We start from the raw sequence: 26,293 nt of genomic DNA, 5'->3' as shown, positions 1-26,293 counted from the left end.
GGACAATGGCTGTTGATGGGTTTTTTCACACCCCGCCTGGGCATTGGTTGCTTTCCTTGCTGTTGCCGCTGGGGAGCTAATATCTGGCTGGTTCCCCAATTTACAGCATATTTTAGTGACAACCATACAACACGATTCTCATAACTTCACATGCATTAATGATATGCATATATTGATAGTGAAATGACTTTCAGCAGATCATAACCTTTCCTCTGATACCTTACAAGGCATGCTTTATATGTAATACCACAGTTATATACAGATGAGGAATATGGGTGTGTGGGGGGTGCTCCCCCAAGGTACAGAATGTCACACACCTGTCAAGGATGGTCTAGATAATACTTAGTCCTTCCTTGAGTGCAGGGGACTGGACTAGAAGACCTCTCAAGGTCCCTCCCAGTCCTATGATTCTATAAAATAAAAAGTGAAATTACCTGCTCATAGATTTTTGTTAGAAGTAAACAAACTGAAAAAATAGAGAGAAATTAATTTTTACTAACTTCTTAAGTATTACTTTTAACTTACAGTGGACACAACATTTTCAGCCAGAACTGTGACTTTTTCTAGTTGATGGTGTCCCTTAAAGTGTATGTGGCTCATTAAAAGGTATTCTGCTATAGAGAAGCATCCTCCACCAATTAGCAGTACAAGGGAATGGTTCAGATTAATGAGAACTGGGTAGCAGAATGTCTCAACAGAATAAATCCTTGCTATAAACAATATTTTTTGACAACAACCTTTATATACAACATTACAAGAAGCTTTGAAAACAGAGTATTACCAGAAGAATGCAGATTAACTCAAAACAGTTTTGGAGAGTGGGATTTTTCTAGCAAAAGTTATGAATTTCCAGGAAAACATGTGGATAATAAATACATGTGCTATGTACCTGGTGTTGTGGAAAAAAGACCAATTTATGACTAAGACATGGGATACACTGGTGAAGAATGATATCAGTGCTGTTACAAAAGTCAGTGAGATCTAGGGTGATTTGCTCATATATGCTGGTCACAGAAGTTAAAGCTGTGTGAGAGCAGTTTTACCTTTCACACCCAACTGTTCCAAGATTTCCGAAAAGGTTGCAGAAAGAGTATGAATAACTGGTTTTCGGGTTAAGGTTTTACTTCCTGTTTGACATGCACAAGTAGCTGTGTCCCAGAGCTGCCAAACTGACACCAGAGGCTTGAAGTAAATTTGCATCCCAGAGAAAGATAGCATTGCATCTTGGATAAATATAGATTTTGTTTTCTCTTACTCTTGTTTCACCCTTCCCAGACTGGTAGGCCCACCAGTCAGTGTTTGTCTGTCTCAGGACACCAGCTGTCTTTTATCCCTTCAAAGGTCCTTTGTATGAAAGTTCCCACCTGAAGCTTTCCTGAGGTTTTGAGCAGGCCTCCTGAACCTAGTCAAACTGGTTTATGTGTTTCTCCAGATGGGATAGAGGTCATCGTCAGAAGTGGATTTCTGGTATTGTCCATCAGAGCTCCAGGCAGTTGGACTCTGTCTACAGCCCTTGTTTTGAGTTCCTACAGGATTTAACCCTTAGCTACTTTCCAGTCAGCAATACAATAACCACCAAACCCACAGAGAGAGATATATAACAATAATAAAAATGTATACAAGTATCTCTGACAACTTTCTCATTGGATAAGGAATGTCTCGATGCAGGGAAAGGAGAAACCAATGGGTTAGTGGAAGAATGCAGGAGACTGACAGAAGAATGGGAGAAAAGGCCCAGATGCAGGGCATTCCTGTTGAGGGGCAGGAATCTTGCTTTCCAGTTAAGCACACCTAGAGTCTGATCCTGCTCCCACTGACTTCAGTTGTGCAGGAACGAGGACCTCATGCTTTCTCAGTTGTGGGTGTCAAGGGATCTGGCATAAATAAATGAGAAAAATGAAAAAGCACCATTATTTGTCCAGATTAAATTGAAATCAGAGGAGTGTGAGTGTAAGTATCATAGGTAAGGATAAGAATGCAACTTTTAGGGTAGAGGATCTTTAAGACCAGCTTAAATGGTTCAATGTTAAATTGACAGTTTCTATTTTGTATCATGACTATAATCACTAATAAGATCAGGCAATTATATACTAATGTTGAACTCACATAATTATGAAGACAATTAAATATTTGGAAATAAGATTCTGTGATGTTACATGCAATTTTTATTGTTAGAATGCTTTCCATCAGACTCTCAGAGAGCTGAATGTCAATCAAACACATCCAAATGCTTTCCTTGCGATTGAATAATTGTATTTTTACCATTCGACAGCGCAGTACATTATAGTGTCAAGATCTTGCACCTTTTCTCCTTTATTTCATTTCTGGTGACTTTATTTTGACTGTATAGTTTTTATTCTAAGTCATGAATTTAGTCTTTGTGAAGGTTAAGAGGTGGAAGCCCTCTATTATGTCAGTAGAGCATAGGATTCTCTGCACTGCTGTATCAGGAAATCTCAAGTAGCAGTTTTATGTTGTATGAGGATATTATTCTTTGTCAGTAATAACAAGCACTTCTATTTTACAGCGATTTCCACATAATCAAACATTCACAAGTGCTTTACAAATAATTTAATTAAATAGGTAGTAGAATAACAGGATGCACCATACACAGTAGCTATTCTATATCCAGCAGCTCACATTTTCTGGTTAGTACAGAACAGTCTAAGCAGTACAACGTGTGAAAGGTATTTCTATCAAAACATGGGCATCATCGCCTTTTTTTGCTATTGTGTTAAGTCAAGATAGAACTGTGTCTCACCCTGTTCCTTAAAAAAATACAGAAGGAATCTTAATGGATGGCAGCTTCAGCAACACAATATACCGTCCCTAATTTCCTATTGGTGTAATAAGAAGTAAAACCAGATTCTTTTGTTGGGACTTGAACCTGAAACACTGTGGCTCCTGAACCAAAAGTTTAATTTACTGAATTCCCAGTTATGGATATGGATTTCTTATGTCACAAGATCAAGCATATACTGGAAGTTTTATTCAAAGACAATGTCAATCTGAGTAGCAATAACAAAATCTACAGAATCAAGATCTCCCATTGCAAAATATCACTTATCCATTGGCTCTCAGATTTTTTGACAGAATAGTCTAGTTATATAACAGAAATATTCAGGGCCTGATTCAGAGCTCATCAAAAGCAATGGGACTTCAGTGTGCATTGGATCCAATCCCTCTCAGTTAGGAAAAATGTGAATATTTCCAAGCACTGAGGTGTACCCTATGATATGTTAAGTGTTTTAATACCATAGAATCATAGAATCATAGAATATCAGGGTTGGAAGGGACCCCAGAAGGTCATCTAGTCCAACCCCCTGCTCAAAGCAGGACCAATTCCCAGTTAAATCATCCCAGCCAGGGCTTTGTCAAGCCTGACCGTAAAAACCTCTAAAGAAGGAGATTCTACCACCTCCCTAGGTAACGCATTCCAGTGTTTCACCACCCTCTTAGTGAAAAAGTTTTTCCTAATATCCAATCTAAACCTCCCCCACTGCAACTTGAGACCATTACTCCTCGTTCTGTCATCTGCTACCATTGAGAACAGTCTAGAGCCATCCTCTTTGGAACCCCCTTTCAGGTAGTTGAAAGCAGCTATCAAATCCCCCCTCATTCTTCTCTTCTGCAGGCTAAACAATCCCAGCTCCCTCAGCCTCTCCTCATAACTCATGTGTTCCAGTCCCCTAATCATTTTTGTTGCCCTTCGCTGGACTCTCTCCAATTTATCCACATCCTTCTTGTAGTGTGGGGCCCAAAACTGGACACAGTACTCCAGATGAGGCCTCACCAATGTCGAATAGAGGGGAACGATCACGTCCCTCGATCTGCTCGCTATGCCCCTACTTATACATCCCAAAATGCCATTGGCCTTCTTGGCAACAAGGGCACACTGCTGACTCATATCCAGCTTCTCGTCCACTGTCACCCCTAGGTCCTTTTCCGCAGAACTGCTGCCTAGCCATTCGGTCCCTAGTCTGTAGCTGTGCATTGGGTTCTTCCGTCCTAAGTGCAGGACCCTGCACTTATCCTTATTGAACCTCATCACATTTCTTTTGGCCCAATCCTCCAATTTGTCTAGGTCCTTCTGTATCCTATCCCTCCCCTCCAGCGTATCTACCACTCCTCCCAGTTTAGTATCATCCGCAAATTTGCTGAGAGTGCAATCCACACCATCCTCCAGATCATTTATGAAGATATTGAACAAAACTGGCCCCAGGACCGACCCTTGGGGCACTCCACTTGATACTGGCTGCCAACTAGATATGGAGCCATTGATCACTACCCGTTGAGCCCGACAATCTAGCCAGCTTTCTACCCACCTTGTAGTGCATTCATCCAGCCCATACTTCCTTAACTTGCTGACAAGAATACTGTGGGAGACCGTGTCAAAAGCTTTGCTAAAGTCAAGAAACAATACATCCACTGCTTTCCCTTCATCCACAGAACCAGTAATCTCATCATAAAAGGCGATTAGATTAGTCAGGCATGACCTTCCCTTGGTGAATCCATGCTGGCTGTTCCTGATCACTTTCCTCTCATGCAAGTGCTTCAGGATTGATTCTTTGAGGACCTGCTCCATGATTTTTCCAGGGACTGAAGTGAGGCTGACTGGCCTGTAGTTCCCAGGATCCTCCTTCTTCCCTTTTTTAAAGATTGGCACTACATTAGCCTTTTTCCAGTCATCCGGGACTTCCCCGGTTCGCCACGAGTTTTCAAAGATAATGGCCAATGGCTCTGCAATCACAGCCGCCAATTCCTTCAGCACTCTCGGATGCAACTCGTCCGGCCCCATGGACTTGTGGGCTTTGAAAGACTGTCTATGGGCTTTGAAAGACTCCTGAAATTACCCATATTAGGGTGGGGGGGAGGACACAGAGGCAACCAAGAGCATTAACATAGCAATATTTTCTGGAAACCAGCATGGCCCCCAAGCACTCTACTGTTCTGTTATCACTTTATCAGTCCCATAAAGCACTCACGCACATGCTTAACTTTTAATGTGCGAGTAGTTTGAGGCTTCATAAATGCTTTGCTGTCCTGTCATCAACAATCTACCTGCTGCTAGCAAAGCAGTTAGTTCTCCAATAGACTGGGGGGTCTGGAAGTCAATGTTAGTTTTGCTGTGGACTTCAGTGAGGCCTGGATCTCACCACTCTCACTGAGATCTCACCCATGAACTTTTGGTTTCTCTGTTTTGGCTCAATTGTTTGTACCTGTATTTCACATGTCAATTATAACTAACTGCAGTGATTCCAAACAATCTGTATACTTCAAAATGTTTAAAATAATGTTATTTTGAAGTTACTATAGTAGCGAGGTCTAGGACTATTGAGTCACACTTTTTTGTTTGTTTAATTGTGTCATTACAATAGCTACTTCTCCGTACCGGTGAAGTTTCTGTGTGACCTGGTGCCTGGGATAGACACTGAGAATGCCACACTCGGGGCAGACTGGGCAGACCATCCCCAAAACTGGTGGTTTACTCTATAATTAAAGTCACCAAACCCGTAACAAAAGAGCTTCTGCAGGGACACACTGGTTAACCAGAAGCCAAACACAGTCCTCTTTAGGCATTCCAGTCCTTGACTCCCATCCAGATGACCCAATCTAATACAGTAAAATGACCTAATATAGAACCCATTTCACCAGGTTCTTACTGATCCCAAAGGATCAGTATGTATTTCAGATTTTACCCAAATATCACACTGTCAGCCAATCCTTAGTAAACTAAGTAAAGATTTATTAATAAAAGAAAAGAGAGTTATAAATGATTAATAGGTCATATACATATAAATGGTTGTGAAGTCCTTGTATCAGGTTTGGTGCTGTGATGGAATAGACTGCTGGTTTGCAAAAGTCTCTCTGCTAACTTCCAAAAAATTGGAAGGTCCTCAGTTCATAGTTCAAGATGCTCCTTTTAGCTGTAAATCCATAGTCCAGAGAATTAGAGCAAGAAAGAGGCAAAATAGAGATGTCTCAGGTGTCTTCTATATCCTCTATCATGTGCCTGGAAATATACTGTCCCAAAGAAATCCCACAGCCCAGTTGCCTGGGAAGTTACTGGCCCAACAAGGTTTGCTGAATTGCAGGGAGTGGCCACTGGCTCCCTGCTGTTTGAGACATCTTCAGGAAGAGGTATCTGGATAGGATGAGTTGCTTCAATGTCCCATTATGAGAATGGAGTGTCCTTGATGTGCCATCAACACAGCTGTCTAGCCCTAATGTAAATTCTATCTGGGGTGTATCAGCCAGGAACAAACATGTTTTAGATACAAGTACATCACCAATATTCATAACTTCAAATACAAAGATGACATATGCATATAAACAAGATAATCATACTTAGCAAATTGTAATTTTTCCATTGATACCTTACATGACATACTTTGTGCAAGATTTGTTGCAATTATAGAACAGTGGTAATATCAATGCTATAAATGGTCATCTTTAATCATACAGCATCACATCCTGACTCTGCAATTGGGATACTTCTAGTTATTTTGAATATTGAAGTAGCTACTGGAGTCTTCTCCTGCTCCTGCTGTGGTCAGTGACTATTTTGACTTCAATGGAGGCAAGCCTGGGCTTTACTTGACGATCACCTGTGGAGCTACTTGAGACTGGCATATGTGAAAGTTCTAAATTCATACAGTGTTTCTTCGATTTCTGCAGTGAGACTCCCACTGGTGGCCCATTTTCTTGGCCTATTGTACCACATATTCCTGTATCCTTCCTAAACCTGAAATAAGCAACCTTGGGAAATGTATATCTTAGAATTGATAGAATTGTTGTTAGCCATATGGTACTTTTATTCATCTGGGTAGAGAAGCCAAATAAGTCATCCTCCAGTAAACCCAGGTTTACTCCCATCCATAAGGCAAGTTACATACTTTTCACCTTTTTACAGTAAAATTTCTGTCTAGTTTGAGTGGACCTTGCATTCTCCTCTGCCCACTTGTTGAGCCCAGATACTATTGGGAGAAGTCCCCTGCCCTCTTTCTGCTGTGTGCTTAAAGGCTGGCCCCATTCTCATCTTTATGTTTTGTCAGCCTTTGTGTCATTATGGAATTGCTCCAGTGGTTTCAGGAGTCCTAGAAAGAGAAAAAGGGAAAGATACATTTGAGAATTGTCAGAATTCTTTCTTCCCCCAGAGCATGTCTGCCAGTAATACTACACACAGAATAGGGCTTCAGTGTACAGTACCTGCTATTTTAAGAATTTAATTTGAATGGTCACCTGTCATCTTGAAGGTAGTCATTGTGAAGTATTACTTCAGAACTTCCGTGGATGTTATCCATTGCCTTTACTGACAAGCATCTTTGATATACAAGATGTCCCCGACTAAGTCAGTGTCAACAAGGAATAAAATTCATGTTGTGTTTGGTGGCGGTCTGTGTTATTGTTTTGTGTAATGGACCTGGGGCATGAATGGCATTAAATAAATTAATATAAATAAATAAGCAATAGAGTGGATATTTTAAAAGGTAAATAATATATACAAAATCTACTCCCATTAAAAATCCAGTATTTGACTGTGTTACAAGATGGAAATCATAAGATATGAGAGAACAAATAATGAAGTAAGAACCAAAGAAACTATTCTTATTAAAATGATTTTTATAGATAACATTGTAAGGGGAGAACTCAAATGAACAGCTTACTTTTTACATAGATGTTATTAAGAAAAACTTAATGGTTTATAGCTTTTACTTACAATAACTTTAGAGCATAATAGCTTCCTCAAGCATGTTAAAACACATTTTGTTCTGTTTCTAGATCTATTAGCTGTGCCTAAGCATCCATATGCTGCTATGGAGAACTGGGGACTAAGTGTTTTTGTGGAGCAAAGAATACTGCTGGATCCAAGCATTTCTTCTATATCCTACTTACTGGATGTCACCATGGTTATTGTACATGAACTATGCCACCAGGTATGAAACATGCAATCAGTTATGAGAACTTGGTACAAGCCTGAGAGATCAAATGTATTCTGTTTCAAACTGATATTCTTACACAAATAATTGCACATATTTGTTATAGCTGTATTAAAAATAACTTGGAGAGCTCTAAGATAAGTCACAAAAATGCAGAAATCCAGAAAAATCAGATACAATGCAAAAGAGCAAATGAGTGGGAATGAATAAATTTTCTAATGTTGAGTTTAGGTTGTGAATGCTGCCACCCACTAGCCTTTCTGCATTCTGTGTTCAATCAATATTGTCTCAAACTTGTCCCTTTCCTCTGATTATTATGATGGTGCTATGTGTATATATATGGTAAGTACATTGATAGCCATATAAAATGATTTATTACAGCACTGTAGCAGATTTAGGTTGAGTTGATGTTCATGTCAAAATTTGCTTTGGCTGAAATCAATTTGATCGTCACCTTCTCCCAACACACACATACTTAAGAAGCAGTATTTTTTTTATTCTGCCACTGACCCTCTTTCACAAATTATGGATATTTTGTCTCTGTGTGTATTGAAACTCTCATATAAATTAGGAAACTTTGCAATAGACCCATATTACAATTTATTTCACATTTCTGTTTTCCATCTTCTTATCTCAAACTAAGCACATTACGAGTGTTCAGTAATATTGAGTTGCATGCAAATGTTATTAAAGAACTGTGCTACAGGGACAGGAAACCCTTTCTTGCACTGGTAACAGGCATAATAATAGCCTCTGGGTTAAAATGAATAAAATCCTACTGTGTAATCAGCGTGGCTTACATCTGTGACTTTACACAGGATCTTTTAAAAAGCAATGTACATTCTTAGTACTTTTTCAAAATAAAAAATAACATTTAAATACTAACTTTGTATTGCGTATTCTGATAGGTAAACCTGGAAATTATAATGTTTAGTTCATATTTGTGTTTCACATTGAAAGTGTAGGTAAAAATTGAGTCCTCAACTAAAACATATGTTTCTTGGAGTTTGTTGCTGATTTAATCTCAGTATGATCCTTTACTTTGTTACAAATTCTTTATTAGATAGTACAATAAAGCAGTATACAATAGAGTGTAAAAATCATAGAACCTTAGAAATTAGGAATAGAAAACACATATTGGGTCATCTAGTCTATCCCATCTGTTAGTATAGGATTCTTCCCTATGGTACGTTTTCTAATGCTTTTTCTATTATTGTTTTAAATGTTTGAAATTATAGAGTTTCCATCACTGCCCTTGGATACTAGTCTACAATTCAATAAATCTCAGTGTTGTAAGTTATTTCTGTATAGTTAGCTTGAATTTTCCTTTTTCTTACATTCTTCTAATTACTTCGAGTTTTCCCTTGTGCCACTTTAGATCGTTTGCTCTCTTTCCAAGCTGATCCATACTTAAAATGTTTGTGGTAAATTATCACATCAACAATTTGCTAAGTTTATTGGTCTGATCCTCATTTAAACTAATGCCGGGGGTGGGGTGGGGTGGGGTGGTGAAAAATGCATTTGTTTACTTTAAGGCCAGCTTACATTGCCAGAGTGCAGTGAAGATGGCCTTAGTGTAAATGAGAACAAGCCTCTATATGTATTTAGCTCTTTTACTCTTTCCTTGTAAGTCTTTCCCTCCAGCTGACATCATTGTTTGTTGTTTTATTATAATGGTGCCTAAAGGCACAATTGTACAAACACACAATAAGAGAGAGTTCCTGCCCCAAAGTTTTTACAGTATAAATAGACAAAACAGAAAAAAGGAAATATTATTTCTGTTCTAAGAACAGGAGTACTTGTGGCACCTTAGAGACTAACAAATTTATTAGAGCATGAGCTTTCATGGGCTACAGCCCACTTCATCAAATGGAACATATAGTAAGAAGAGATATATATACTCAGTTACTCATCTAGCCTCTTACAGTTTGTACGGCAACTTCCACCTTCCATATATATATATATATACACGAATGGAACATGTAGTAAGAAGATATATATATATCTAGTTCAATAGCTAGGGGATTCTTTTTATAATACAAAACAGAACCGGATTGAGTTCCCACCCCGTAATCTGGGAAAACACTAACACCACCCTGGAGTGACTTTAAGAGGTGATACTTCCCCAGTCACAAGCATTGATTCAGTGTATAATCAAAGGAAACATTTATTAAAAAGGGAAAAGGAATCCAGCATTAATTTGGGAATACACCACTACCAGATTCAAAAGCATGTAAATTTAAGCAAACACCCACTCCACATTATATTGGTCAGTGTCCCCTGCCTAAGTTTCCCACCTCGCAGTGTGAAAGTCTTTCACATGCCACTCCTCTCTTTTCCTCCACTGCACCCCACTCACAGTTGGTTGAGAGTTCAGAGGTGCATTCACATGAGTCCACCTTTCATCCCTGAAAAGGGGGGACATTGAGCTGCCGCTGTTATCTCTGCCACAAGTGGCTGATTGCTGCCACCTCTGCAGCTATCTCTGCCAGAACACATCTCTGCTGCTGTTATCACTGCTGCTGCTTGTCTCTCCATGCTGCCTCTGCCGTGCCCTGTCGAGCTCTTAGTGATTTCACTGGGTAGCAGGGAACTTCTGTGCTGCTGCCTCTTCATTTTTTTTTTTCACTGCAACACTGTCCCCATACCAGAACTGCCCATCAGTGATTTGAGCTTTAGTGATCACTGAATAGAAACAAGGACTCTGAATTGAATCTGATCAGCTCACCTTTAAACTGGAGAGGGGCGGGTCACATGGTGTCGAGGACTCTTTAGGCAGCATCCACACCATTAGGTGGGAACGCTCATACCCATCCCCTCTCATCTTCAGTGAGATTTGGCATCTTTACCCCCTCCTTAGCAAGTGAGGTTCAGTTTAGAGTGAGCCCCTCAGTCAAGGCATGCGAAGTATAGTTCTGCTGCCCTTAGTTATACAATAAGGATAACGTTTCATAACTCCTACATTCAATGCTAAAGTGAATTGTAACTCAAAACCAGCCAAAACTGACCACTTTGGCAAAGCATGTCTGTCTGCTGAACACCTAGGCAGAGTAGGTGTGTCTATGCAATACGATCTGCTCCTAAAGTCTTTTCCCCCAGTGCATCACTAGATGTCAGGGGCGAGCTGCTTATATTAGTATATTCTTAGGCCCCACAGAGCATTCTGCACGGCTCAAGATGGCACAGAGCCAATGGAGAAGCTGCAAAATACCCTTTGGGATGCATGAAGGTGTTCTTCAACTGAGTGCTCTTAATAATTCATTGCACTTCACAGTTTTAATTTTGAGTAAGTTCTCACCCCCTTTTTGCAGATAGGATACCTGAGAGGAAGCACAAGCTTACCTCTGGCAGATGTAGTAGAAGCCACATCTCTGACGTGGCAGATATAAGTCTCATCCACTTACTCACTTTGCCTTACAGAGTGGATGTGCCAGATCTGTGTGCTTGGCTGTGCCGTTTATAGCTACTAGACCACACTCAGCCCCAGAAGTAGGAATCCTGGTCCCCAGCATTCAAAATATTTTTCTACCTCTTAGGTAAGCCACTGGGAAAGTATGCTCTATATCATCCTCTAATGGCTGTAGAGTGACCAGATGTCTCGATTTTATAGGGACAGTCCCGATTTTGGAGTTTTTTTCTCATATAGGTACCTATTACCCTCCACCTCCTGTCCCAATTTTTCACACTTGCTATCTGGTCATCCTAAATGACTGGGTTGCAGAGAGGATAACAGCCCATTGCTGTTACCAGATTTGTGCTTCAGAGCTAAAGATTCTGGGTAAAATCCTGCTGATAACCTACACTGAAAGGTGGCAGGGGTAAACAGGATGGAAGTTACCCTTTTCAGTTTTCTGTTTTCAAAAAGCTAAGCTATTGCATTTTTAAAAATCTCATAAATGAATGTGAAGGTTACAAAACTATGCACTCAAAAATTAGGAAATGCTAGAATTAAAATTGTCCGAGTAACCTTAGTTGAGTCCTCTTGTGTGTGATACACATCTTTAATTACGTGCCCTCACATTGTGCTGTCCTAAAGACCCTGGTGTCATTTAGTTTTGGGGATGGATAGTGAATTGAGGCAGAGGGTTTTAGAAAAAAAAAATATTTCCATGTGTTCAAGGCACTGGTCTGTGATCCAGGAGAATTCACTCTATTTCTGTGCTCTGCCATTGGCTTCTGTGTGTTGCTTGGCAAAACTGTCATAATACATATGCATTAAGGAAGCTGATTAAGATTCCATGGGTAACTTCAGTTCTGGCATTTCCTAAGTTTTAATTTCTTGACATTTCAAACTTCCTGTTCTTTTAACATATTTTTGTATATAATTAAATAAATACTTAAAAACAAGCGGAAAAATACATAATGTTTCCACACAAAAGCATCTTCTCCAGATCCAAACAAATTCATCGTCTGAGAAAGAATCACACTGTTCACAGGTCATGAACAGGAAATTAATCAACAGTAGAGATATTGATACCAACTTACATTAGTTGCCCACCATCACATACAATTATAATATTATTAAAGAAGTTCAAACAGGATAGGGGATCCATAATATTTAAAAAATTGAGTACCTGTAATCATGTTATTGCAATTATTACTTGATAAACAGGAAAAATCTTACTCCCAGGAGTAAGAATGAGTAAGAAATGAGATGCTATGGAAAAATAATAATATTTTGAATATATTAGAATATATGTTTCTGCTTTTCTAGAAAGGAATCATAGGTAATTCCTTAAGTAAGACAAATATATTTTTATCTAATCTAATCAACAACATCCCAGTGTTTCTAAAATTTTATTAATCCTTTCTAAATTATAAGAACATATGTTAACAAATGTTATTTCAGTATTATCAACTTTAATACTAGGGTTTTTTAAACAAAATCTCCCTGACTATTTCTAATACTTGTTTTGTATTTTCTGAATAATCTTATCATAATCCATGAATATAAACCTATCACATATTATTTCATCCTTTTTCATCATAAGTTATTTGTGGTCAAAATATATTCCCTTAACTCTCCACAGTTTGGGGTATATTATGTGTGCATATGGATTTCCAGTGTGTTTTTTTATCTATCTTTTTAACTGTATATTCTTTGGGACATGGACTGCCTTTTTAGTCTTTTAGAGAGCTAAGCGTATTGTCTGTATTTACTTAAATAATACCAAGAGTTATTGATCAGTGGGTTTCCATGATCTGTTCTCTTAATTTCACTCTCAATTGGCATAAAAAGTATCATCAAGATCACTTTTGTCAACCCCATCTGCAGTTCTCTTCCTAGATCTTCATTACATTTATCTTCACTCATTCAGGTGCTAGCTGTTGGCTGCTTAAACCCAATACTGCCAATCTGATAACGTTAATCTCTCTTTGCTATGCACTTTGCACTGCCTCCCTTGTTCACTGGACCCACAATCTCCAGTCACAGCACTTATACCTGCCTCTATACTACCACCATTCCTTTTGCATGAATAGTGATGCACAGATGTACGGCAGCTCATTCATTCCCCACCGAGAGTTTCCAAACAAACACATAGTTATGGAAACAAATAGACCACTGCCCAACTCTTTTTTTTTTCATACACTCGCCATTCTGATTGCAGCATCAGTAGCTGATTCTGTAATCTCACATCAGTCATTCTTTCTCTAGAATATCCATTTGCTGTTCTGTCTCTGTTTATTTTAATAGTTTGTGACCACATGCAAGTTCAAAATTATCTCTTATGATGTTAGCTTCACCTCGTTTTCTAATTGCATAGAAAACTACCAGTAATGTTTACAGATACAGACTTTAGTTATTCATTCAGAAAAAAATACTTCAGAGACATTGAGATATATTTTCAAAGTAGTGCACAATGATTTACTCATTCAACTCCCATTAACATCAGTAGGTATCACACAGTCAAATACTCATGCACCATTGTAAAAATGAGCTCCCAATGTTATTCCAGTGAACAAACTTGATCTGAATAGACCATCCTTACAGAAAGCTAAAAAATGCTAAAACTTGGGAGATCTGGGTTCTGTTCCTAATTTCCCAGAGATGTCTTGTACAACCTACTACAAGACACTTAATGTTCCTCATCTGATACTTAGCTAATTCACAGGTAAAGCTTAGTTCATTGGTATTTTGTAAAACATTTAGAGATCCTTGGATGGAAGGTGTGATATAAGTATAACATATTGTCATTATTATGAATAATAAACCTAGTAGTGCTGGTTTTGTGTACAAATCACACATATATAAACAACATTTTATGTTGTATGATTGAACTTTCCTTGTAGTGGTTTGGTGACCTTGTGACTCCAGTATGGTGGGAAGATGTATGGCTAAAAGAAGGTTTTGCTCACTATTTTGAATTTGTTGGGACAGACTACCTCTACCCAGGCTGGAATATGGTAAGTTCATGTTATTTGATTAGTTTGGAAACTCCACTGAAAGGTTGTTTTCCTGTTACACTCCTGCTTATGTTACAGTCAGGGTCTGCTGAAGAATACCAAATGGTGCGAGCAAGTATCAGATGTCCAATAAAGCAAAATCAGTGGGTGTGAAATCATTTGACAGCATTCCAAGAGTGTAATCTGCCATTTATTACAAAAAGAATAAGGTCTTGTGTATCATAACCAAATGTTAAAATAACTGTCACTTTTCTATTCAAAGATGTTACACACTAGGGTAGTAGTGATTGAACACCAACCATTTCTGAAAACTGTATATTAATGAAAGATCTCTGTAGTGTTTTCTGAGGTTCTCAGAACATTGCATTTTTAGTTATAACAATATAAATAGAGAAGGAAGATTCAGGTAAGCCATACAGTGAAACTGAATATATTACTGCAATATTATGCTTTTTAAAAAATTGTCTACAAAAAGAACAGGAGTACTCGTGGCACCTTAGAGACTAACACATTTATTAGAGCATAAGCTTTAAGATATATATATGTATATGTATATATATATACACACGCACAATATGTTCCATTCTATGCATTCTATGCATGATGAAGTGGTCTGTAGCCCACAAAAGTTTATGCTCTAATAAATGTGTTAGTCTCTAAGGTGCCACAAGTACTCCTGTTCTTTTTGTGCATACAGACTAACACGGCTGCTACTCTGAAACCTCTAAATTATCTGTTATGGTATTGTTGTTTTGGACATCTAACATTCTATATTAATCTATATACTGAGGATTAAAGTGTGGGGCATAGTTTGTCACATGCAGTCATATAGCTGTGGTTATAGGATCAACTTCTGTCTTCTGAAACATTTGCAGCTCTCCACTGGTGAAAGAGCCAGGAAGTACAAGTTGGGTCATCCCCTTTGAGTCCCTCTTCTTGCAGATCAAGTGCCTAGATCATTCCCACTTATATCTTATTTTATTCTTGAATATCAGAAGGTGTAATACCTTGACCACTTAAATGGTAAGGAAAGATAAAAGTTAGTGAGAGTTACAAGCATAAAAGAGACGATACCTTCTTTGTGAGCATGTATAGGGTGTCTGTATATTTTGTAATCTCCCAAGAATAAATTATTTTATTCTTTGCAAACTTGTCTCTCTTTTGAGCTGATAGTATTAGATATCATGTGACATTTTTTTATATATATACAGCTTGTAGGATAAAGATTTTAAAACTGAGATTTAGTAATTTGAATGTTTTCATTAAACTCATGCACATTAATTTCTGAAATTGTTTTGCCACTTCTTGAATTTAGTTTTGTAGTTTTAGTCCACTCATTTTTTTGTGAAGTAAATCCAAGATGTAATAATTAAGAATTAAATAAACTACTAACTCTTAAATAATTGTACATGGGAACTCTTTGGGTTTATGGACATTTCTGTTTGAAGTCTGATTTCTTTATTCTGTGCCATGTTTAATTTGTTTTGGTGTAACATTTCTGATTTATAATTGAATTGTGAAAAAAAGCAAAATAAATCTATATCTGAACTGACATCTGCCTCACATAGGTAAGCTTATTGGGTTCACCTAGCTTTGGGTGTAATAAAACTCATTCTCTTCAACTTTTTGAAGAACACATCTTGAATTACAATATAATCATTCTAATTATAAATGCAATGGAATCTGGCAGCTCTTGGTGATTTTAGCAGAGGGAAATGTCATAGACTACAATGTTCATACGCTGGTTTTTATCTTTGAATCATCATAGTCATTTGTGCTCCACATAATCACTTTAACAAATCCAGAATAACTTTGCTTTAGAAGTCATCTTGAATGGAGGATGTTTTTTGAGAATTCCTGTGGAGTGAATGTAATGTTCACTGTTATGCAAATGACATACAGGAGAACCAAAAGGCATGTGGGTTGAACAAAGTATGACAGTTAAATCTTGGAAATCAGAAACATGCAGTGCATGAATTCTAATTAATAACAGCAAAATGGCTGTGCCTGGAAAATATCTATCTGTCAAGTTATTTTAAATGAAAAAGGAGAGTTGACATAAACTTTTCATGAGGCTTCTGCTATCATTAGCCTTAGATACCAAAATAACCATACTGACATCTAAATAGTTAGAAAACTGGTGGCAAGATAGAACACATGAGAAGTTAAACAGTATAGCATCATACTGTTGTGTTTTTTACAGACTACAATGGGAATTAATAATCTGATGTTTCATTCTTTTTATAAAGGTGGTAGGACTAACAAGCAAAAGTTGGCTACAGCTATCAGATTTTGGCATTCTGGTTATTTTTTTTTTTATCAGTGCAGAGTACATGTGCTACTAAGATTATTCTGACCTAAAAACCTAAGCAACAAATAAAAGCAATTAGCAAAAGAAAAACTACCCAAACAATTCCATTTATTCAAAAGTGAAGAAGTACACATTACAGGCTACATGAAATCAGTTGCAACACCAAGAACCTTTAGCTCTATTTCTCATAATGATGTTACTTAAATAGCCAGAGCAACAACATAGGAGGCTGCATACTGCTGCATCAGCAGTAATTCAGACCTGTGAAATACGCATACAAGGTCCCATTGAATATGATCACACAAGGCTTTGAGAGTGATTTGCATCAGGAAAGTATCAGGAAAGCCAAAAATAATATAATAAAATCTCTTCCCAAAGAATGGGGAAAGGTAGAAAATTGACCTGCTTTTGCAACCTTAAAATTTTATTCTTGTAATCCTCCTGTGAGGATTCAAACCTTGGGGATTGAAGTATCAAATACTACTGCCTTCCAGTTTGTTACAGAATATGCTGTCATATCTCTTTTTCGGCTGGTCTAGGCACCAATAAAAGACTAAGGCTGGTACATTTTGTTAAGATAGCCTTAGCAATGGTATGCATGAACACTGTCTACTGCTTAGCCCTCAGTGAACATGGGAAAATGAAGAATTTTTATAGGAAATAACTTACACTTTTTAAATTTACAATGAATAGCCACTTTCTAATACAACTTGTCACCCCAGGGGTTAAAAACAGGGAACCAAATCAATCTTCTAGTGCTGCCATATTTCCTGTCAAATCTTATAAAGCTTTTCAAGCAGAAGCCTCTCTCCTACTTCTGTATATGTTTGCAAAGATACCTCAAAATGGAATGATGCCTGAGACATATTTCATCACCCTTCTATTAAAAATTTAAAAAGGGCTAAATCAGAGCTTAAATCTTATATGTCTATTGTAATACTAAATCATTGCTATGGTTCTTGCATTCAGACGTAATCTCATCATCCCATGTATCAAACATACTGATCAGATAGGCTTCAAGGCAGGAAGGTAAGTCTTAGCTTTAGGAGAAAAAATACATTGTTATATATAATCAGTCGTTCCCAGACCCACAGCATAAAGGCTCCACCTATAAAAAAGCATGGAGGCAAGAAATCTCTCAATCAAGTTCTATATACAAGGTCTGAGTCCATTCCTTCACTTTTGCTTCCTTATACTGGACAGTACATAGCCATAGTCCTGTCCTGCTCCTTCTCTTTCCTACTCTACGACTATCTGTCTTTCTAGACCCAAGATCAAAGAGAAGACAGATGAAAGGAAAGAAGAAGGAAGCAGAATTGAAGAGGGGGAAAGGATAAGAAGATCTTGCAAAAGAAAGAAGATGGGCAAAGAGACCTTTGCTTCTTTCAGAGATCTATATGGGGAGAAGCCTAAGGAGCAAGCTAGGTCACCAGTCTTTATAGGCTCTGAGATTGGATTTGTCAGTCCATCATGTTACAGACCTGGCTGAGTCCCCCTAGTTGATGGTCACCAGTCTGTAGTAATTGGACCCAACCTGGGGATGCCACATGCTTCCAAGCCAGCTGGGTCTAAGTGGAATCCAGATGCCCTTTCTAGCTCTGTGTGCAGACCTCTTGTCTGGCCCGCTTCCTTGGAACTCTACAGGCCAATTGCCCTTGCCCCTGAAACAAGTGCTTTCACATCCTAAGCCTCTCCAGCCACTTATGCATGTCCCTCTCCCTCCCCGGGTCTGCCCCTACCAAGTTCCACCTTGCTATGGAGTGCTTTGGTTTATAGTTTATGTGGCAAGTAAAGTAAAGAAACAGGCTTTGTACAGGAGTTCCTAAACCTGCAGTAACTTTTACTCTCAAAGCATAGAAGAATTATAGTTCTTTAGGAAAACAACAAAACACTCTCTGCTCTCTCCCCTGAGACTTTGCTCACCCCTTTTTGTGAGTCCTTATGCCCTCTCCATGTGACAAGTGAGTAGGCTTCTCCTATCTTCTGCATCTGTACAATCCTCCTGAGGTCTGATGATGGTCTGCCATTGAGAAAAAGGGAGCCGGGAACAGATCCTCTCCTTAAATAAGGTTTTTTTCCCCTTTTGTTCAGGTGACCAACTGGTCAGCTTTAGAACTCCTATCAGGTGGTTAGTCAGGAAGTCCCAGCCCACTTGGAGTCCAAACTGGGGAAATCACTTTCTTTCAGCCTGGCCACTCTCTATAGCAAAATCATTGTCCTAGGGGTAGACCTCTGATTGGAAAATAGTCACAGTTGATGAGTCCTGTGTTACCCCTGCAGGGAGGTGTCAGGCATTACAACCAGCTGCTCTTGTTCTGTCCTTGACAAATCTTGACGGTTAAAATTACATAAATGGACACAGAAATGTTCCAGTCCATCACACTATTTCCCTTTCTTCCCATGGAGTGGTGCCTTTCACATGGTTTAGAACCCATAATCCTTGTAGATTGCAAGATGTATAGAAGTGTGCCTGCCTCACTGTGTCACTCTCCACCCTATTCTCCTTTTGATCTCTGGAATCAGGCAGCAAAGTTCCTGTCCCCTTCTGCAGCTAGTCAGCCAGCCTACAACAGCAGACCTCTTCCCTCTCTGCTTCCACATTGGTCCCAGTGGCTGTAGTAAATTCGAGCCACTATGTCCTTCCTGCTGAGCGCTAAACCACTCAAGACATCTAGCAGAGTGGTGAAAGCTTTCATTTCCACATTCATAGTGGATCTGGCTTTCCATCTCCTCCTCCCATGACTGTCACTGCAGAGGCCAGTCTCTCATGCTGAAGAGTCTACCTAGAGCCTTTCTATTAATCTCCAGGAGGGGCTTCTCTTAAACTCCTGTCCTGCAAGGTGATTTCTTGGTCATGCTAATGTCAAACAGGCAGGTCAGGGAGCTGAGCATCCTCATTATCAGCCCCAATACCTTTTTTAAGGTGAATTTTAGCCTCCTGCTGGGTATTATTCCTAAGATAAACACTGAGTTTCATATTAATTAACCCATTATTCTTCCCATTTTCTGCCTCTAACCCTTTCTGCCCCAAGATATTGCATTTTGAAATTTTGTTTAATCTCTTGAATGTCCAGAAAGTTGAAACAATGACTTCTGTGATTTTAGGACTGTTATAAGAGGAAAACTGCCACTAACATAACTACCATCTGGGCCAGTATGTGAAATTCCTAAAGACTAAATGTATTGCCATTTCATGATCAGTGAGTGGTGAGCCTCTCATATTAGAGGCAAGCAAGGCAGTACAAGCTGTATCTGACTGTATCCTGGTGGCTTCTTCTGTCATAAACTCCTACAAGTGACATCAGAAGGTCAACCTACCCCTGCTGGGGGTAGTAAATGTAGGTGTCTCTGTTAGCAGTATGACAGAAGAGGGACGAATGACAACGGGAAAAGTACCCATTGGTAATTCACTTTGACATAGTCCTGTCTTCTCTCATCCTACATTTCACCCCCCTCCCCTCTGAGGCAGGTTTGCCACTTCTGGAAGAGAAGGAGGCAAATGGGGACATTTATATATAGGACTTTACTGACAGCTCTTTTACCTCTTTGTTTCATGTTAGGTGGAGCCATTGTGCTGTCTCTACTTGAATATCTCTGTTAGTGGGATAGGAGTAGAGGACTATGACAAAAGGAATTACTGGCAAGTAATTTTCCGTTTTATCCATCAAACACAAATGTCAAATGCTTTAGTAGTCACTACCTTGCTTGATGCTGAGAAAGCATTTCACAGAGCCCAGTGGCCTTCTCCTACTCCTTTATTTTATAAGACTTTGGCTACAGTGACAAATGTATTGGATGAGTCAAGGTATAGTACCTCAATGTGTCACACATTGAATCGTCTTTCTTCTTGTCAGGTAGAGCACGGGGAAAAGGCAGCCCTGTCTTTCCCGCATCTGCTTACTACCATGGTCATGTTTGCTGGGGATGTTCTCTTTGTTAGAAACATTTGATTGAAGTATCAGGAGTAAAACCTCCATTTTTCATGTGGCTGGTAACCCTTTACTTTCTTTGAGGGAGCTGAAGCTATCCTTCATACTACAGCGCTTCATGCGGTAGATGATTCTGCCATTCCTGCAGTAGCTTAATGTTGTAGTAAGTCTGCAGGCCAATATTTTTCTTTTAAAACACTGTGGTGAGAGACCTTACTTGAGTATAAAAATAAATACTAATGGGAAATCATTAAACTAAATGTCATTCAACTAAATTCTTAGAGCATCGCAAAGTGTACTGCTCAAGTCCTTGATAAATGATCTCAATTGCCTATCATTCTCACTGGCAGGATTAAAAAAATGAATATTGCAATTAGATTTATTCATATCTTTAATGTGCTTTGTCTTAAATTGCCTGCTAAAATGTTTATCTCCCTCAATAAAATGTTCGTAGGCTTTGTTTGATGCACAAGAAAGCCCAGATAAATAATTAAAAAATTTGAAGACGTAGACTTAAGACATGGGTCTTTTTGAATTTTTTATTGTTATTTTGGCATTTCAGACCTGAGCTGTAGTCTGCTTGATCCTTGTAACCCAACATCGATATCATGCTGGCTCAGCAATGAGAGAGACTTGGTCTCTCCTTTTTTTAAAAAAAACCCTCCCTTTATCTCTCCTTTTTTTGGTTGACTCCTCCCAGTGCCTCTAAGAAGACAGTCTTTAATTAATACTGCATGGAGTGTGGTTTTTTTCCCCTCAGTAACTACTCGCTGAAGTCAAGCATTGTATGATTTTCTGTTTTAACTCAACTATAAGGGAAACTTTTTGTGTGAAATTATATAGAAACTCATGTATAATTGAATATCACAGGATATGGACAGGTAAGTTACAAGCCATTCTGATTACATATTACTAGTCCCGTTTAACCATCACAGTCCAAAAGTTTAGTTTAATTTACAGCTAGGAAAAGAAATTTCCACAAACAAATGTTCTTTTCCAATAGAGTTTATAAATGTTTTGGCAAGAAGAGTCAGTGTGAAGGATACTACTTTAAGTAGTTAAATTCTGCGCAGCTTAGAGACCAGACATAAATGGGTATACATGTTTATTCAGATGATTGAATACAGGTTTAGAGGATGTCAAGTTCTCTTCTTGCTCCATGTTGTTATCTGCTCCTTTTGAGGAAAAATATAAAATAGCCATTCCTATCAGAAGCTTTGGGTCACATGATTTCACATCTCCTGAGTTTGGGGGTTGGGTAAACCTTTAATTTCAAAGTGAAACTCTGCTAAAACTGCTGAAGATTGCATTATTTTGACATGGCAACTCCTCTCCCTGTCCTGAGTGAGGATGGGAGCTAAGTTTCCTGGCATCTTGCAACTCCTCCAGAAGAAGAAGACTCAGGCAGAGACTCCTGTCCCATCAGATCCCTTCTCTTTGAACCTGACTGCCCACTTCACCTAAAACCGTATTCCAGACGGTAAGTCTGGTTGCCACATAAATAGCTCTATATTTGGTTGCATGCATGTTGACAAATGCTTTATTTGTTTTGTTTTGACATTTCAGCTGTCTGCTCTGATCAATATGGCTATGGTTTTAAAATTGCATACAACATAAAAGCAGATTTTAAAGGAACAAAATCTTGCAAGGATTGTTCCAGACCCACAAAATGGGCTTGATTCACTCAAGACTCCCTAGACCTCACCACTTTCAGAACAGAAAAGCATAGTTTCTGGAAGTTCAAAATCCAGCACAGCTATGACACCTGGAAAGTGTTCTGATTTAGTGTAAGGTTTGGCAGTCATTGGCAGGGGCTCTGCTGGAACACGAGCCACAGTTTAAAGCTGCTCTCCCAAGGTTGAAATGTGCCTATGGTCCCCTGAACTGGATATGAATTCCTCCTGTGGAGGAGCAGCCTGTACTGGCCTTGGAGGATGAATTTAGCACATAGACCCAGCATCACCAGGATAAATCAAGCCTAATGTTTTAAATGCTGATGGAAGTAATACAGGAACAAATATGTGTTCATCCATTTTCCTACTGTGTCTGTTGTTGTGGAGTCACCTACAAGGAGATAACAAGACTCAGAGTGGAAGATTTTGAGAGGCTTGAACTGGTCATCTTTTTAACCAGTATTTTAAGTGAAATAAGTAAATGTAGGGACGTGTTTTTTGTTGTAAAACTCCCCCTCCCCATTTTATTCAACCCTTTCATCCCTTATTATTTGGATATTCACTGGAGCAAAACTGATTTAATATATAGCTAAATCACATCTATCCTTGAGAAGTAGAAGAATGAAGAGAAGCAATAATTACAATGGATGGTAAGTCACAAATCCTGAAAATACTCCAATTCAGCAGCAGAAACCTGTGAATACATTACCCCAGTGATTGGCTACCTGCACTGGCTCTCATTTGAATGGACAGTACATTTCAAAATCTCTGTTCTGATATTAAGAGCCATCCATGAGTTTGACTTTAGTTAAACGAGAGACAGTGTTTCCCTCCTCAGTGGTGAACTCCAACAGCAGCATAATTTCTCTGGGACAATGGAACTATCAACCAGTGGGAAAGTCTCCTGAGTGCAGGAAATAGATAGAACTCTCACGGGAGCTGGAGCAAGAGTATGGAAGAATAAGAGATGAGTACGAACATGGACCTCTCAAAACTTTTAGAATTAATAAATGCAGAACTTGACTTAGTTTTCCCTCAACCAATTCCATACATGAATGCTTTCACACGCATACACATACCACTCTCACACACACAATTTAAAAAAAATGCTAATCAAGCCATTTTCCTTACAGTTGGGGAAGGAAGAGAGATTTTTAATTTTATTTTTAAACACTTGGGAGTTGCTCAGCCACTGTGGTGGTGGGTGGCGTTGGTTAAAAGTATATAGACAAACAGAGAGATGTTAGTTTTGCTTCTTGTGTTAAATATGCCCAGTGGATCTTCATTGTATACTTATTTTATGCATCCTTGGGATACTCGAGAGACTATATCCCTCAAAAGTCCAATTTCACCTAGAAACGTGTTGTATTATCTCTTGCAAACACTTCTTTTGACAGGCACCAGAGATCACACAAATCCCCTCCATACTCCTGATGGCTAGAAAACATTGGGTATGGTGGAGAAGATACTGCTGACTAGACAGGAAAATCATGTAGAGGTTTGGACACCCATATTAAACATTATTCATATAAGTCCCTTAATCTGTAAACCATTTGAATGCCTGTTCCAGAACAAAGGCAGTGTCTTTCATGCTTAGCCCTTTGATCTCATATGTATAATAATTATCAGTTATGGGTCTTATTGTACTATTCCTATTATTTCTTTTGTTCAATTGTTGGATGCATTCCAGTGGGTTTTTAAAATTCTTTGTCCTCTATTTCATATTAATTTTTGGAAATTATTTTTATGTGACAAGCTCAAGTATTATTTTATTGTCATGCTAACTAACTTATTCCATTGCATTGTGTCTCAATAAAGCATTATTGAATAAGTAGCAACAGCCCTCCTTCATTACATCATCCTTATCCTGTATTCACAGGACTTTGATTCAGTTGTTATTCAGTTCTCAGAGGAGTACCCCTTTACATAAGGAACATAAAGAACATAAGAATGGCCATACTGGGTCAGCCCAAAGGTTCATTTAGTCCAGTATCCTGTTTTCGGATAGCGGCCAATGCCAGTTACTTCAGAGGGAATTAACAGAACAGGTAATCATCAAGTGATCACCCCTGTCGCCCATTCCCAGCTTCTGGTAAACAGAGGTTAGGAACGCCATCACCACCCATCCTGGCTAATAGCCATTAATGGACCTATCCTCCATGAACTTATCTAGTTCTTTTCTGAACCATGTAATAGTCTTGGCCTTTGCAACATCCTCTGGCCACAGGTTGATTGTGCGTTGTGTGAAGAAATACTTCGTTTCGTTTGTTTTAAACCTACTGCCTATTAATTTCATTGGGTGACACCTAGTTCTTGTGTTACGTGAAGGAGTAAATAACACTTCCTTATTGCCTTTCGCCACACGAGTCATGATTTTATAGACCTCAATAATATCCCCCCCCAAGCTGGAAAGTCCCAATCTTATTAATCTCTCCTCACATGGAAGCTGTTCTATACCCCTAATCATTTTGTTGCTCTTTTCTGTGTCTTTTCCAATTCTAATATATCCTTTTTGAGATGTGACCAGATCTGCACACAGTATTCAAGATGTAGTCGTACCATGGGATTTATGTAGAAGCAATATATTTTCTGTCTTATTATCTATCTCATTCCTAATGATTCCCAACATTCTGTTAGCTTTTTGACTGCTGCTGCAGCCCTTTCTGTTCAAGGAATATTATTTCACATTTTCTTACTGTTTAAGATGTAGCATCTTATACGTGCAGCAGACTACTAAAAGTCAAAAGTTACAGTCCAAAGTCTATATTAGAAATCCAAGTGAATGGCAAAATTTCACAGAGCAGAAATACTCTGGAGAAGTATCTTTATAGGCAGATAATGTGCAGACCATACTATCCACGAAATTCATTTCATTCACAGTCAGGCTGCTGGCACTCCCAGCAGCAGAGTCTAAACTCTGCCAACAATCCATTTTGCAGACTGTGCATTTGCAAAAATGGGCATGGTCATCAAGGAAAGAAGAGCACAGAGCTCAGGGGAAAGCAGACGAGGATAAGCTCTAAGAAGTAGAATTTGGAGGAACTGTTTATTTGGAGGAACAGAATTAAAAGGAACTATTTTGTGAAGATACATGCACTTAGATGATATGATGATGGATGTCAATGTAAGAATCTGAATAGACCTTGAAAATAAATGAGTGGATGTAACTGAAATTAAAATCAAAGCTGCTGGCATTCATCTCCTTAACTGCATCTTTTTTTCCATCTGACCCCTGCCTCCTCAGAACGTGACTGGATGCTGGTGCAGGAGCTGGTGAAGAAAGAGAGGGATGCAGTAGGAGGTTGCTGAAGCAATGCAGTCAGTGCTCCATTTCTTTCTCCACAAGCAGGGAGTGTCTGGGCTTCCAGGCTCTTGCCATCCACCGTTCAAGCAGAGTTTGACTTTGCATCCTGTTCCTCTCAAAGCAGACAGGAAAGGTGGTGAGGAGGAGCATCAGGTTTGGATCGGCAGAGACCGTGCATTTGTGGTGACAGAAGAAGGAATCAAGAATCACTTACTTGGTTTTTGTCTGGCTTTGAAGAAAGGTGTAGAATACAGTGGTAGTACTCCACTTATTTCAGCAACCTTCTGCTGTCCTGGTACTGACCCTGTAGAGTTCTAACCCTCTTCCAGGTTTCTGCATTGTCTGCTGTCACCACTGTTCTACCATGCAGCCCTGTCCTCATGTAGGGTAACTAACACTTTCCATGCATAGCTCCAGTTGCCTTTGCAGCATATTCACACAGAGTCATGCTACAAATAGAGACTAGATAATGTGAGGAAAACTCTGCATTCTTGGCAGTATGCAGAATTCGGCTTTCTTTTTCTGTACAGGGTTCACAGGCAATGAGAAATTGAGTGCAGTATTTTTTATCCCAGTTGAACGTTCTCAGAAGAGAGTAATCTTAAACTATATTTTGTAATTGTTTCACGTTAAGCCATAGCCCCCTCACCCACCACATTCACAGCTCACTGACTTTATAACACGTTGATTTTCTGCTTGGTTCTCCATAGTGCCTGTTAGTTGCTTCCATG

General features: G+C 38.9%; 1 protein-coding gene across 2 annotated transcripts in view; it reads left to right on the top strand.

The window, feature by feature from the left end:
* TRHDE (thyrotropin releasing hormone degrading enzyme) overlaps positions 1-26,293 on the top strand; it is a 337,934-nt gene that overhangs the window by 155,914 nt on the left and 155,727 nt on the right. Inside the window, exons 4-5 of one of the 2 annotated variants that reach the window (XM_073327756.2) lie at positions 7,783-7,937; positions 14,232-14,345. In XM_073327756.2, the coding sequence (XP_073183857.2) occupies positions 7,783-7,937; positions 14,232-14,345 (269 nt within the window). The remainder of the gene's footprint in view (positions 1-7,782; positions 7,938-14,231; positions 14,346-26,293) is intronic. The other variant, XM_073327757.2, reaches the window with a different exon arrangement.

This window comes from Lepidochelys kempii, chromosome 1 (assembly GCF_965140285.1).
Source record: "Lepidochelys kempii isolate rLepKem1 chromosome 1, rLepKem1.hap1, whole genome shotgun sequence".
NCBI classification, from domain to species: Eukaryota; Metazoa; Chordata; order Testudines; family Cheloniidae; genus Lepidochelys; species Lepidochelys kempii.
The sequence above is the reverse complement of the archived record's forward strand: the minus strand, read 5'-3'. Positions and strand labels throughout refer to the sequence as shown.